The sequence below is a fragment of the Mesocricetus auratus genome, unplaced genomic scaffold (assembly GCF_017639785.1).
Source record: "Mesocricetus auratus isolate SY011 unplaced genomic scaffold, BCM_Maur_2.0 Super-Scaffold_100009, whole genome shotgun sequence".
Classification (NCBI taxonomy): Eukaryota; Metazoa; Chordata; class Mammalia; order Rodentia; family Cricetidae; genus Mesocricetus; species Mesocricetus auratus.
In genome coordinates, this window is record NW_024429193.1 from 43,300,912 (window position 1) to 43,315,808 (window position 14,897).

At 33.0% G+C, this 14,897-nt stretch overlaps 1 protein-coding gene across 8 annotated transcripts in view; it reads right to left on the bottom strand.

Annotated features, from left to right (window-relative positions):
* Window positions 1-5,232: 5,232 nt before the first annotated feature.
* Window positions 5,233-14,897, bottom strand: part of Col11a1 (collagen type XI alpha 1 chain) — a 189,704-nt gene continuing 180,039 nt past the window's right edge. For all 8 annotated transcript variants that reach the window (XM_040752004.1, XM_040752002.1, XM_040752003.1 and 5 more), the window contains 4 exons: window positions 11,392-11,504; window positions 10,299-10,367; window positions 8,383-8,616; window positions 5,233-6,873 (listed from right to left, as the gene is read on the bottom strand). In XM_040752004.1, the coding sequence (XP_040607938.1) occupies window positions 6,727-6,873; window positions 8,383-8,616; window positions 10,299-10,367; window positions 11,392-11,504 (563 nt within the window). In that variant the 3' untranslated portion in view covers window positions 5,233-6,726. The remainder of the gene's footprint in view (window positions 6,874-8,382; window positions 8,617-10,298; window positions 10,368-11,391; window positions 11,505-14,897) is intronic.

Below are 14,897 nucleotides of genomic sequence, written 5' to 3' on the forward strand. Positions count from 1 at the left end.
GTTCAATATTCATTGACAAACTTTTGTCCTCCCTCCTGCAGGTGTCTTTTCATATCTGAGGATATGTGGAGAATATAACTGGCCTAATGATCTATAGGTTTGTTTTGAATGAGCAGACCTAGAAGCAAAGTTCTCTATTTTCTGCACGGGAAATATGAGATCTATAAATTTAATCTCTTGGCTAGACTTTAAACTTTCTCCTGAGGAGTATGTGACACATGTGGGGAACACTCATGATTCTTTCATCTATCTGTAATACTGTAATAATAACAGACAAATTAAGTTGCCAGGCCTGCACAGACAACAAACCACAAACCAAGAGGCTGCAAAAACTTAAGTTGACTGTGTTATTCTTCTAGAGATTAGGAATTGAAAGATCTTGTCTTTTGTGAGGAATAAGGGAAGAGTGATTTCCTGCGTTGCCTGTGTGTGTGTGTGTGTGTGTGTGTGTGTGTGTATCTATCTTTAGCTAATTTCTTCTTTCTTTGAGGATTTATCCTTAGTGGATCAGAATCCATTATATTAAACTTGATTACCTCTATAAAAGTCTTTAAACACAGACAGATAATAGAATTTAACCTATAACATGTTTATTATATAATTAGATATAATTTTGATAATGAATGTTATATATTTTTACTCGATTGTATAGGACAAACTAATGTGTAATGATAATATGAAAGAGCTATGCAACCAAGGACTGAAACTGTGAAGAGGTTATGTTCTTACTGTGGTTCAAAAGTGAATAAATCATGGATTTTTGAATGATCATAAAATAATGGAGAGTTTAATAGTAGCAAAGATTTAATAAAATGTAAAGCTGAATATAGTGAAAATGAAATTTGAATAAGCATGGAAATAAAGACATTTAAGGTCTGGGGTATGCTTGAGATGACAGACAAGGTTTAAATGAAAATGCAAGCATGTTTATGTGGGATAAAGGACTGGGAACAGTCTGGGACATGGTGTCAGCAAGTCTTGTACAGCAAGTGCTCTTATCTGGCTTATTCCCTATCCTAACCTAACTTTTTGCTCTGTCAAGCGAATGTAAAGTTATCCTTTGTGCAGCTCAAGTGAGTATCTTCCAGAAGTCATTTTTAAGTCCTGAAGGTTTGCAAAAATACATCCAGTCACCTTAAATGTGCTCTCCAGGATATGATAAATTCACAGAAAACAATTGGAAGGAATCTGTCTGCATACAGAAAACAATGAAAATATAGACAAAAACTCTGTGATAATTATTTTTTAACTTAATGTTTTAATTTAGGTTTTTGATATATGAAAGTTAATAGTAAGAACTATGTTTGTCATTGAAAGCCCCTCATTGCTAATTAGATAATTTAATGTTCTCAATTCCCCAAATTTCCTGAAACTATTACCTATGGCTCCTCTAAGCAAAGCATTCAATTAAACAAATACTTATGTGTAAATGAATGAGTGCAGAGGACTTGATGAAATATAATCACTGTCTTATTTCTTTTTCCTTCAGTTGACTGGGTCTTCTGACTTTCCAAAGACACACATATCTGAAGATGTCGTTTTTTTTTTCACAGATGTGCTGCTCAAAGACAACTCAGAGACTTCAGCAACACTAATGCTTCTGATAACAATATGTATGATTCTGAGAGATTTGCATCATTGAGGATTTGCTGAGAAGCTTACATAGTAGCTGGCGAGGATTTGCTGTGCCTGCCACTGAGCTTGCTTCCAGATGCCAAGCTTGAATGAAGTTACCTAGAATTAGTTTGAATATCTGTTCATAACATTTTATGTTTATTTGATGATTCATCTCTTCTTGTGTCTAACAGATGAAGATTTTATATAAAAAGAACTAATTTGAAGACACGAGCAGGATACTGTTGGGACTTGTTCTCAAAGACAAGTCGTAGTTGAGACACCAAACTGGAATGTGGCACAAAAGGCAGCATTTATCTTCAGAATATGCAAATGACCTGTGAAACATGATATTTCTAGAATTTTAGAAGATTTTCTCTTACAAATGTGTCAGGAATCTCATCATTATAACTGATAAATTTTGTTTCTACAACTTTATCACATTGCAAATAAACATGGTTAACATCAAAACTGTTGTTTATTTATTTTTATTTTTATTAATGTGTGTTTGCATATGTCTGTATGTGCAGGTGGCAAGGAGCCCAGAAGAGATTACATGATTCTATGGATCTGGAGTTATAGGTTGTGAGTTACCTTGCTTGGGTGCTGGTAACCAAACTCTGTATGAATAGAACAGTGCCTTAATTTCTGAGCCTCTTTCCAGTTGCGATTTCATTTATTTATAAACTTACATTGATTATGCTTTTGAGCTAAGCATGCTTTGAGATAAAATCTTTATACATACACGAAGGTATGAAATTCATTCTTATTTAAGAAATTAAAAATATTTTTGTTGTTTTCCTGAAATAGATGAGGTACCCAAGATTCAGTTATTAAGGGTCCAGTTATATAATTTTGCACAAGGTTGGTGATTTCTTCAAGTAACTTTTCCCACTGTATATCTTTGTTCCACTACATGTAAAGTTAAACACACATAGGTTTGATCAAAGAATTATCTTTCATTTCAGATATATTTTATTTTGTGCTCTAGAACTATTCCCTTCTGTGGGAAAACATATAAATATTTTGTTTAGAAAAGAGGCTTTAGATACTAGTGAATTTAGTAATTACTCTCTGCTCAGAGTGTGTGATAGAATGCCACTGGATAGAAAAGGTATAAGGACACAAGTTTACTCATCATTTTATAAAAAACAAATCTTTCTGTTATTGTTAGAAACAATGTCTACCTCTTTATTTAACTATACACATAGAAAGGTGATTTGAAAAATAGGGTTGTGTACTCTTGTCTGTTTTCTTGTCAACAGTCCTGCAGGCAAACATGCCATTGAAAGGATGCTATTGAATAAGTCCTCACTATAGTGAAAAGGCATTCCAGAAATGACTACAATTTGAGGTTTTCAAAGAGAAAAGTTAATCATGTTTCTGTAACTCTTTTCTGCCACTCTGTTTTGTTTTGTTCTGATCAAATATCCTCAGCTGGACTTAGAGAAACAATAACTGAGAATTCTACAGGGGCTGATAGGTGGTAATTACTGAACTAGAAATGTTGTATGCAGGAGTTTTTTTCCTGTCATTTCCTTCACAGTAAATCACCTTGAAATCTTCATGGCTCTCTGGGATGCAAGTGAATCAAGCTATGGCTAATCTTACAGCGAGTGCCAGAAGATGGGATGAGCCAAGTATAGAAGTCAAGAAAACTCTGAACCCATTAAACTCATCCTTCTGGAAAGAAAAACATCCCAGTACAAAGAAGAGTCACGGGACGTGAGGAGGTATTTCTTCTGAGTTTGGACTTGCTGTTTATTAACATGACTTGTGACACATTTGGTGGTGTTGTAAGTTGTTACTTATCTGATAGGTGAGACTTTGCTAGTTTGGGTCTATGTAATGACTCAACATTAGTAAAATGATTTACTTCAAACAAGAAAATATTTATAGAATATTTCCCAGACTGTGTGTGTCATGTGTGAATATTCTTGGCTACATGTCAGAAACTGACACTGCAGTGATAACAGTAACAATAGGAAATCTATAGCAGCTACAACTGTTTAGATGACGTGGGATAGATGCTTAGTTAATACCATGAAATTATCCTGAATTCAGAAGACTGTGAAGTTAAAGAAAAAACCCTTAAATTTCAGGAACATTCTCCTGAACTGCTTTATTTAAAAAATATAAGGTTTCTGAAAAAGATTTGTATGTTTATATGAGATTTTTTACCATGTAGTCAGTTTAGAACACTACATTTGCATTCTTATGCCTCTTTGACATCCTTGCATTTGGTATAGAAGAAGTCACTGGGAAGGTGTTCAATTAGGAGTTATTCATTTGGCATTTGTATGACAATTTCACAGAGATGTATGTAATTATAAAACTTTCTGTATATTATACATATATTGATACTTTAATCTTTTCTAAATAATCTTGTCAGCATGACTAGAAGGAGTACTGACAAAGTTTTGCCATGGTGGGTTTGTGGTTGTTCCTCAAACTATAGAGAAAGATTCTTCTGCTACAGAGAAAGAATCTCTTTTGTGAAAAATTCAGGCAATTTATATGTGTACATATTAATAAACTTTATTAGAGTGCACTCAAGTTTTAAAAGCAATCCTAACAGACTCTAATATCAAAACAAGGTAAGGATGGAACACATTGTTTTTCATGTATAATTGGAGAAATGTAGTCTTCCATTAATTATATACTTTTCCTATGAAAACATTCTTAAGGAGATATGGTGTGTGTGTATTTGTTAAATGTGTGTTGTGTTTGTGTATGTATATAAATGTGTGGTGTACAGATAACTAAGGTATCATTAAAGTATATCTGAGAGCTAATTATCATTTTTATAAATTTTATAATATTTGTAATGGGTTCCATTAAAACAAAATTTGATGAAATATGTTGATTCATTCCAAATAATCCATTATCACTTTATTTGGGGCTTATAATTTAACTTCTGAAAGAGAATTATGCTGAAGTCCTGTGTGCTAGGCTGTGACCCATCCTTCCCACAAGATCAAAATAGCCATTTGTATGTTCTATTCCAATAGCTTACACCTATTCAAATTTCATCTAATAAATGTGATTTGTACATTGGAATGTTACTTATTTCCACATAAGTCAATCACAGGGAAGAGAAAAAATATCCTTTTGTCAAGTAGACAATAATGTTCATATGAGAAAAGAATAGTTATCTCTGCATTCCTTCTCTCGGGTGTCAAATTTATTTCAATTAAAAATACAACTATTTTGACATGAGTTGGTATGCGACATAATCTCTCATTAATATACATTGACTCATAAATTATCTGATGTATAAAACCTTTCTTGGAAAACAAATATTATTGTGATTTTAATACTTTTAAATATGATGCTTGGAAAATGTTTTCAGTTATGAAATATTGAAGATATTTGCAACTTTATAAAACATTTGCTTATAAAACTCTTTTTGAAATACTAAACATAACATCATTTTCTTGGCAATATAGTATTGCCATGCATTGTTTGATACATTATGTATTTGAGAACATATCTTTGAGGACTGACATGCAAGTGTTAGAGAAATCTCATCTGGATGGTCAAGTATGACAATCAAAATCCTTTCTGTAGAAGAGAGTGATTTGCAACCTGTTTAAGAAAGAAAATGACCAATCCAGGTAGACAAGACTTGATTTATTGATAAAATTCATATCTCCCTCCTCCAAAGGACATTTACAAACTTTGTTTCAGAAATAACGAAATTCTGAATTACAAATGTTCACTTTTGAATGTCAATATTACAGATTATGTTCTTTCTGATAAATTATCAGTTAATAAATGTTCCAGAGGAATCTGGTATCAATTAACTTAACACTTCATATAAGAAATTATAATAAAACATTTATTTTCAAGTCTTACATATATTATTTAAAATAGATACAAAGTTCAGTTGGTGATTTTAAATTTTTACTGCTAATTCAAGCTATGTGAAAGACAATACCTTAGTGGGAAAAGAAGGGGCTTAACTATTTTGAATAAATATGACTTTCAAAGCAGCCCACCCACATTTGTTTAGCTAAGTTGGTCAAATGTTGAATAGAATTATCTTAAAAAGAAGGAAGTTCTATTTGATGGGCAAATGAAATAATAATTTGGATTGTTATTACTATGCCACTTAGATCAGATGCAAAAATGTTCATTGTTCAAAAATCTAACATTGCACAGATCTGCAAACATTTGCCAAGATTAATATTAGTTGGCATTACTGAAGCACACTGAAGACAACGAGAGAAGATTAAGTAGAGAAATAATCAAACATAAAGTTATTTACTGGCAGGATGTGAAAATAGTTTTTCATACATATGTTCCTGTCCAAAAATATAAACTTTCTCGTTTCCATATATACAAGTATCCTGTGAAATCTGGGTTCTGAGAAGAAAATATTTGAGGTATAGCACTGAATTAAGCATTAAAATGCATGATATTTTGGGGTGAAATTCCACAATTTACTACCAGCAAATAAAAGTTGATGTGGTGTGTGCTCTTGAAAGTCTGGGTTTGGCCCTCTGTGTAATTTGTGAGTGACATCAAATAACTGAACTCTTCAACATCAACATATACAAAGGCATTTTATTATTAATCAAAGAAAGGGAATTAGAGTCATCAGAAATTACAGCTTTAGTCTTTGTAACACTATTATTTATTGTCACCACAGTTCCACAATTGTTGTGAAGTTAGAGCCAAGTGGGATTCAGAGTCACGTGCAAGTTTTGGAAATGGACACATGAATGACAGTGTAGAACTGCATATAAAATAATTACAATTTATTAAACACACTTTTACTATATTTTGATGGATGGGAATGAGCACCATGATTTTTTTATGAATATATATTTTCTCTCTTTTTTTTCTACAGCACCAAAAAAATCCAAATAGGAAAGGAGAGATGATGGTTGCGATCAAGAATCAGCCCTGTTGCGATCTCAGCCACACTAACTTACACCGTTATGACTATCAAACTTCTTCCCTCTCGCTGTGCCTGAAGCAGACGTCGGTGATTCCTAAACACATGTTGTCTACTGTCCTTATTCAAAACTTGCATGTGGCATGAATTGGGTTGGCGGTAGGCACCAAGGTACTTGTTCTGTTGGTTTCATACTCTTCATCCAAATCTCAGCCAAGAAAGCAAACTGGACCGACTTCAAATCCAAACTTCTGATTCTGATCACCAAAATCATTGATCATTACATCAATGATGGGTACCTGATCAATTTTCGGAGTATTGATTTCAATCACAGTCTTTTCATAGCCTTTTCTGGACTGTAAAATTAAGCAGAAAATTAAAGTTATGTCATCACGTAATATTGTTAAAATATTAAAATTCATGTTATTTTCTTTGTTACCTATCTAATCTGAGCTAATAAAGTGAGAGAGGTCACTGATAAATGTGTAAGAATTAATTTGTTATCACAGATGTCACATGAAGTTTTGAACTTTGCTGACAATTACACTTGTATTATTTCAATTACTCGATTACTCATGGTTAAAAAGGATCGGAGTTAAAGCATAGAATTCAATATGAAGTGCTTATATTCAATATTTCATAAATAAGAAAACATTACTATTTTGGATATATAGGTGCAAAAACATTTTTATGAAAAATCAGAATAAAGTGTGTCAGAACATGGCCCCTGAATGGTGCTATATGAGGGTAATTCTGAGGGCTTGCAACAAAACTCCAAAAGAACAAGATGAGTCTTGTGACAGCTGTTCGTTCTAAACATGTGTTTGTTCTTAGATTATGCGTGCATACCACTTCCCAGATGTAGTACATTAAAGTGGGTTTGCCTTAGATTTGAACATTGCTGCTTACCGCAAATGTTCAAAATCATTCAAAACTGTTTCCAAGTATGTCCTGTCCTTGAGTTTCTTTACAGATTGAACTCATGTGAACTTGACCTTGCTTAACCCTCAGAATATAAATTGTCTGAGGCTTCAAATAAAGTTGGCCATGGTATAACACTTTAGTTTTCCTCATTTTTTAGGCTTCACTCTCCCAGGTTCACACCATCAACTAGAGCAGTGATAAACCAATAAAACAATAATCAAAAAATTTCTACTACTGTATTTTAATTCTATAAATAGTGCAAAACCCTGGAGAGTTTTCCATAGCCTTTGCCTCATTCACTTATTTTCTCTCCTTTGTTCCTCTTGGCCCATACTCATTTTGCTAAAATCATGAACGTTGTTACTTGCAATTTAGATATCTCTAGTCGTTAACACTAAGCTGAAGCATTAGCTAGGATATGGTATTCCCTTATGCTAAATTTTGTTTTTCTTTCCAGAGGGGGCAAAAAAAGTAGCTCCAAAGCTAGTATGCTGGTCTTTCCAAAGAACAGACATGAAGATCATCTGTTCTATAAATGATATAATGGCAAGATCTCTGTCATTTTTAAATCAAGGATTTAGGGAACTATTAAGGTGTTTTTAATTTTTTATCTGAATGACTGTTGGTAATATTTTCAAACACCGGGGTGTAGACACATTAACCCATGATCTAATATTACTTTTTATTTCATCTTCAAAACGTGATGTTTAGGTGTGTATTAGTGAGTATTAGTGTGTGTGTGTGTGTGTGTGTGTGTGTTGTGTTGTGTTCCTTAGTGGTTTCTAAAATGCTTTATCTTGATATGTCATTGATAAGCACTAAGTCTTAATGATAATTGGTATCCACTTTCAGAGAGACATCTGGTTTTAGACTACAATTAGGCTATCCACGCTGCCTCTCAAGCACACCAAGGAATGAAGGCAGACTGAAACTGGACTCACCGCACAGCCGTCATACAATGCCTTGATGTGTGGGTTGTTCTCATAGGACATTTCCTCATCATTAGATCCCAGAAACCGAAGTGCTTTGTCATAACTTGCCGATGACATGTCAAACCATGCAATTGACTGATGGCAGTGGTAGGTGAAATTTTGTCGGGCAGAAGCAGTCAAGAGTCTCAGGAATGTCATTTGCACCATATTAATGGAATTGCCTTCCACGTCTAAATATGAAAGCTGGAAAGAAAACGATGAAAAAGATCATGGGGACTCTTCTTTCTTGATATAAAGCATTAAACACTGGCCGTGAATGTTGCTGCCAGAGCTTCCTGATACTCAATGGAATATTATCACTTTATGAATAAATAAGACCTGAACCAATTAGGGGCTTTGCTAAGAACATTGTGACTCCCCCAACACCATACCTCAGTTACTACAATACTGCTTATAATCATGACAAATTCATTGTATCTCTGTTTTTGCTTTCTAATCACTAAATACTATAAGAAAACAAATGTTGGTCTCCAGTATATACTTCAGCGTAGGTATGCATTTTTAGTTGGTAAGATAGTAAAACAAGAGAAATCAAGAAATATTGGTGTGAAGTAAATGCTTTTACAGTGTTTGAGTTTTAGAAATTTTGAATGTATCCACGTTATCTGAATCTTTAACCATTTCCCAGGGACCATAGTCTTCTATGATGATTTTGTTTCTTAGCATAGATGTCAATTTGTCCATTTTCAGATAACATATAACTTTTTTAAATCAACATTATCAAGCACAGTACCACAGAAAATTTTAGTCAATATTTGCATAAATAACTTTGTTATTGCATAAGGATGATATTCTTAGCTGCAAATTATTGTGATGTAATTTCTTTATCAATTATTTTATTTGGCATGATTGAAATATCCATGTTTTTTATAAAGTATATTGTCCAAATTTAAAAGCCAGTCAGATAATAGATTGAGACCATGCAAATCTGTTTCTCTCTCAAAATTCAGTTACTTAATCTTACTAATTAACAAATTAGAATGATGATTCTTATGAGGTTGAAGATATATCTGAGATGTGCTTTACACAAATTAAAATGAATAAAATTAATATACACAATTCTAAAAATGTGTATTATACCTGGTAGGGAAGAAAATAAATCAGGGATATCTACCATGTAACTTGATGACCAACTAGCAAAGTTTAGGTCAGGTGGAACTACACTATAAACCATTATGTAATGTGGATGGGTGTGTATATAGATAAGGAAACTAAATGTATAAATCATTACCAGGACCAAGCAATATCATTTATAATTAAATACCAGAAATAGTGAGAAATTTTGAGAAATTCCGAATTAATTAATAATTCATATTTTAGCAACTTTTAACATAATTTTAGTTAGGGTTTTAATCCTACATTTTCTTTAGCAAATTATTAAGTTTAATTTGTTATCATATGGAAATACCAAAGTAAAAATAGGTTTCATACAAATAAATGGTCAATTGGTTTAGTTTATACCTGAAATTATAAACGAGGGGAAAAATCTGCAATTCCATAAGTACTTATGGAAATGAGGAAGAATAATTGGGTTTCAAGCAGACAGAAACTGAAATAGGTGGAGTCTCAGGTATTAAATAGATGTTGTGTTTTGATTCTTGCTACTTTTAGAAAAAGTACTATATGATGTTAAACTGGATTTTTAAATTTGATCATGCTATTTTTTTTGGAAATACTTTTGGCTATTTTGACCCCAAGCTTTAGGCTTTAAGGTACTATTGGTGTCTAAAATTTCACACAGTGGCAAATGAGAAACTGTATTGCATAGCCTCATTTGTGCTTTGCCAGTGAATTTCTCAGGACACATAACTGGAGTTTCACCTAAGAGGTTTGAGTTTTTGTTGCATGTGGAAGAAACAACATACCAGTTTTCCTCTCTTAAATTCACTGTACCAGCTTCCTGGTTTCTCCTTTGGCCATGATGAAATTCTTGCCTGTTGTGAAGGAATGTGAAAAAATGATGAATATCATCGTTCACATATATATCAGGAAATTTAAATCAGATTAAGGCTAAAAAGTGTTCCATATTCTATGGGCCCAACATTATACAAAATGAACTCTGAGCAAACTTCAAGCTAGATTCTGTGAATTTCATGGTATGAAGACTGAGTCATTTGCTTCCTGATACATTTTCTGGCCAAAAAATAGAGAAAAGGGAGAGACTAACTCAAAAAAGAATGCTACAGGCTATTACGAAACAGCCTAATGTGATGTTGTGTGTCTCGTGTAAGTAAGACCTCTTATGTCTTCTCCAAGAGAAAAGCCTGAACCATCAAACATTCTCAAATTAGCCAGTTTTCTGAAGTAGCTTCCATCCCTTGTCTCCCCACACTGCATACTAAGAAAAATAAGATTTATTAACTGAAAAAATAAATCTTGTTCTACTCACAAAATATCAGAAAAATATAATTATGTCAGTTCAATACACTTCTTTATGCGGAATTTCTACCTGTATCTTTAGAGATACATCACCAGTATCCAAATCCTGTGAGCTAAAATCAAGGAATTTCTTCGGTGACACCAAATGTTCAAAATAAATGTAAAGTTGGCATATGTTCATTTAAAGAGGAGATTAATATTGTACAAAATTTTGCACTTTGAGCATAATATGCAGCTGCAAATTCTATCATGTGATAATTGGGCAGAGACTACCATACACACACTCTACGATCTGAGAGTCAGCTGTGCTGTGTCATGGAAAGCCATGGAATTTGTGAGAGCAACCAGGTGTTAAAAGAATTCATCTGAGTAAAAAAAAAATAAAGGAAAAAAGTGTCTGTAAACCATGTGCATCAGTTTGGTGTCTTATTCATGTTTTATGCAAATGAAATGTTCTAATTACCCTGTAAGAAAAGCAGATAAATGAAAATACCACAGTGTAATTTTCCTGTTTATTTCAATATTGCAAAAACATGGCAGAAAGTGTCAACATCCACCACCAAACAGATTGGTACTTACTCCCTCAGATTTTTTGTCTGGATAGATGCATGTCTCCCCGCCAGCTGTGAAATTACAGTACACTTTGAAGGAATCTCCAGAACAACCTTGGTTAGGATCAATCCAATATTCACCTGGAAGTTAAAATAATAGTATCTCATATATAAAACCGACAGTATCAACATGAAATGCAATTGATATGAAATGTCATGCTTTTTGCCATATATCAGTTTTTATTTGAGTAGAGTGATTTTTATGTCTCTTTTGCTTCAAATTTTTGTGAAGAGCCAAAACAATGGTTCTGGAATAATCACTTTAGTTCCTCGTGTTCCTGTCATGCTTAGGGTTCACTTTAAATGTAACCCTTTCAACTATGAATATTATGTCTATCCATCCAATGAATAAAACTTCATTAAATTAGAGTTAGGTGTGCTGGAGCCCAGATTACACATGTATCATCATAGTAATCTCGGTGCTATAATCAACATACTTTTATGTGTAACAGAAGAAGGTGATTGATCTACATTGTATTGGAGGGTTTAATATTATTTTATTGCAAAACTTCTTATAAAAAATTAACATTTCTTTTTGAAAAGTATCCTATAATCGATTTCTTTCTTCTGTTAAAGTCATTGAAATGTTGTAGATCAAACTTGATTATGTTAATGACTATTATTTGGTGTTCTGTGAATACAGATGGTAAATAACGAGAATAACATAACACTATTGTTTCACTAAATGACACATTTTTACTCAGGGATATTAGAAGATAAATTAGATATGTGGTAACTCCTTTGCACTGTTCCTACCATTCTTAGGTTGTTACTTCTGTTCAAATAAAATTGAGGGATCCACTGATTATGAAGTTAAGTTTTGTGTGTGTGGGATAAATGATTGTAATGGGTGTGTATTTGTACTTGAACTTGTATGGGCAAGTGTGTGGAGAACAAGGATAAATGTTGTTTGTTTTCTTCTATCTCCCCATCTTGTTTTGAGGAAATGTCTCACTGAAACTGAAGCTCATCCATTCAGCCAGACTGACTGGCTAGCGAGCTACTGAAATCCTCTTGACTCATCTTCTACAAAATTAGGATTATAGATGTGAACGTCCATAACCAGATTTTATGGGAGATCTGGAGTTCGAAACTAACATCTTCATGCTTATGCAACAGACTTACCCCATGAGCCATCTCTCTAGTCCCATTTAAAATTAAAAAGCTCATAGTGATTACTTAGTACTGAGACATTAATAAATATAGTATTATCTAATTTTATATTATCTAATACTTCATAAATTCTTTTAATTTTAATGACTTGTATATTATATATTTCATGTAACTTGAATCCGTAAGTAACAAAAATATTCACATTTTTTTCTGACTACATCATTCATTTATTTACACATGAAACAAGCCGAGATTCTTAGGAAAACCATAAAGGAAAAAATATAATACATGATTTTGGCACTCACACTATATTTGATATTTTGTATACTTATAGGAATATATAATTTTGAAACCTATAAAAACAAATTTGTATCTTTCTTTCAATTTCTATCAATTCTTTACCAGTATCCTTAAATATCCTTCATAACTGAGTATTAACAGATGAATTCTCAAGACATATTTGTTCAGTAAAATGGTTGAGTACCAGTGTTGGAGAGGGCTCAGCATTCAAGAGCACTGGCTGCTCTTCCAGATGATCTTGATTTACTTCCCACCACACACAGAAGATACACAACCTTCTGTTACTCCAGTCCCAGGGAGTCTACTGCACTCTTCTGTCCTCTGTGGCACCAGGTATGTATGTGGTGCACAGACGCATGCATGTACATACAACACACACACATACACACACACACTACCCAAGCACATAAAAAAAGAAACATTCAGATGCCAAATTAGTTCCATATCCCATAGATATTATGTTCCATTTGTCTCTAATTTATACATCACTCAGCTAAGTCTATTTATTTGTAGATTTTTGGCATCATAATTTTCTCTCTAGAATAACCTATTAGCTCCTTAACTGGATTCTATTGACAGTATTTGTGTTCCTCTAATTTGCTACAAATTACTCATCAGGCTGCTCACCACTGCTTAGTCTCAATGAGCTACTATTTGGTTTTACAAAACCATGAGGGTCCTGCTTCATCATAATTTTGCAGATGTTTGCCACTATTTTCCTGGAATAATCTTTTGATTCTTAGCATGACTGATGAGCTCTTTATGGATTCAGAGGAAATAAAAATTTCAAAGTTATTAGCATTATTTTCATCCAAGTAGACCCATCTTCTTATTGCATGCATTCGTATTATTTTCAACACAAATACCATAATATACTATCTTGTGTTTTCCTAGCTATATAGTTAGAGGATCTGCTCTGGGCCATTAGTTTTGTATTTAACTATGAGTACCTGTAGATAGAACCACTGCTCAATAATGCACATAAATATGCAAAAATAAAGACAATCTCATTTAATGTGCTCTACAGTATTAGTGAAGTGGGTTACTATATAGAGATTACTGGAAAGTGTAACCCACAATGCACAGGCTATTCCTGGATTTTAGAGTATTTTTCATTTTAGTTTTGCTTCTACATCATAAGTGGTTCATAATTCAGCACAGGTTCTTATCTTAATACCTGGTGATTAGTTTCGCATGATTGAATCATTTATTGAGTTCTGAAGTGTTTGACTTGCATGGCATAGTCATATGCATTTATATTCATTTCAGTGTCCTATGAACCCAACAGGAACCTATTGATTGCCAGTGATTTTAAATTTCAGAGTAGGGAGAGTAATTATCTAGCATATGTTAAGATAAATCACACCATTTCCTTATTTATATGATGCCAGCTAGAAGCAAAAATCTCTTATAAAGTAACTGAACTAAATGTATCTTTTGAAGTAAACACTGACTTAAAAACTATGGACACCCATTTATGTAGGACCCAATTACTGTGTAGTAGTGTTAATGGACTATGCTTAAGATAATAAGATTTTATAATTGTTTTCTTTTGTAGTAATACTCGTGAATTATATTTGACTTTTCTAGAAGTACTGAGTTACTTATACATGAATTTTAATATTAATTTAAAATCAATCATGCAAAAAATAATTTCCTGGTAATGAAAGAGTAATGGGCATACTTCAGAATAAAGTGGAAGACTGAGAATTGGATAAGTGTTTACCACTCAATATTTTAATAATTAGATGTCTTTACCAACTGTTTATCAAACCCAAAATTGTTAATTCCTCAGAAAGTAAAAATATAAGACATTTTGGGTTGTAGGCACAGTGAAGAATGTAGTGAGTTGGTTGTAGTTATTCTGGTGCATCAATGGAAAATAATTATAAGATATTTAGTTTTATTTTATGTCTATAATTATTTTGTGTGAATGTAAAGTTTGTACATGCTGATGTCTATGGAGGCCAGAAGTTTCGAGTATCCTCTGGAACATGAGTTACAGATGATTGCAAGCTACCATGTGAATGCTGGGAACTGAGCCCAGGCCTTTACAAGAGC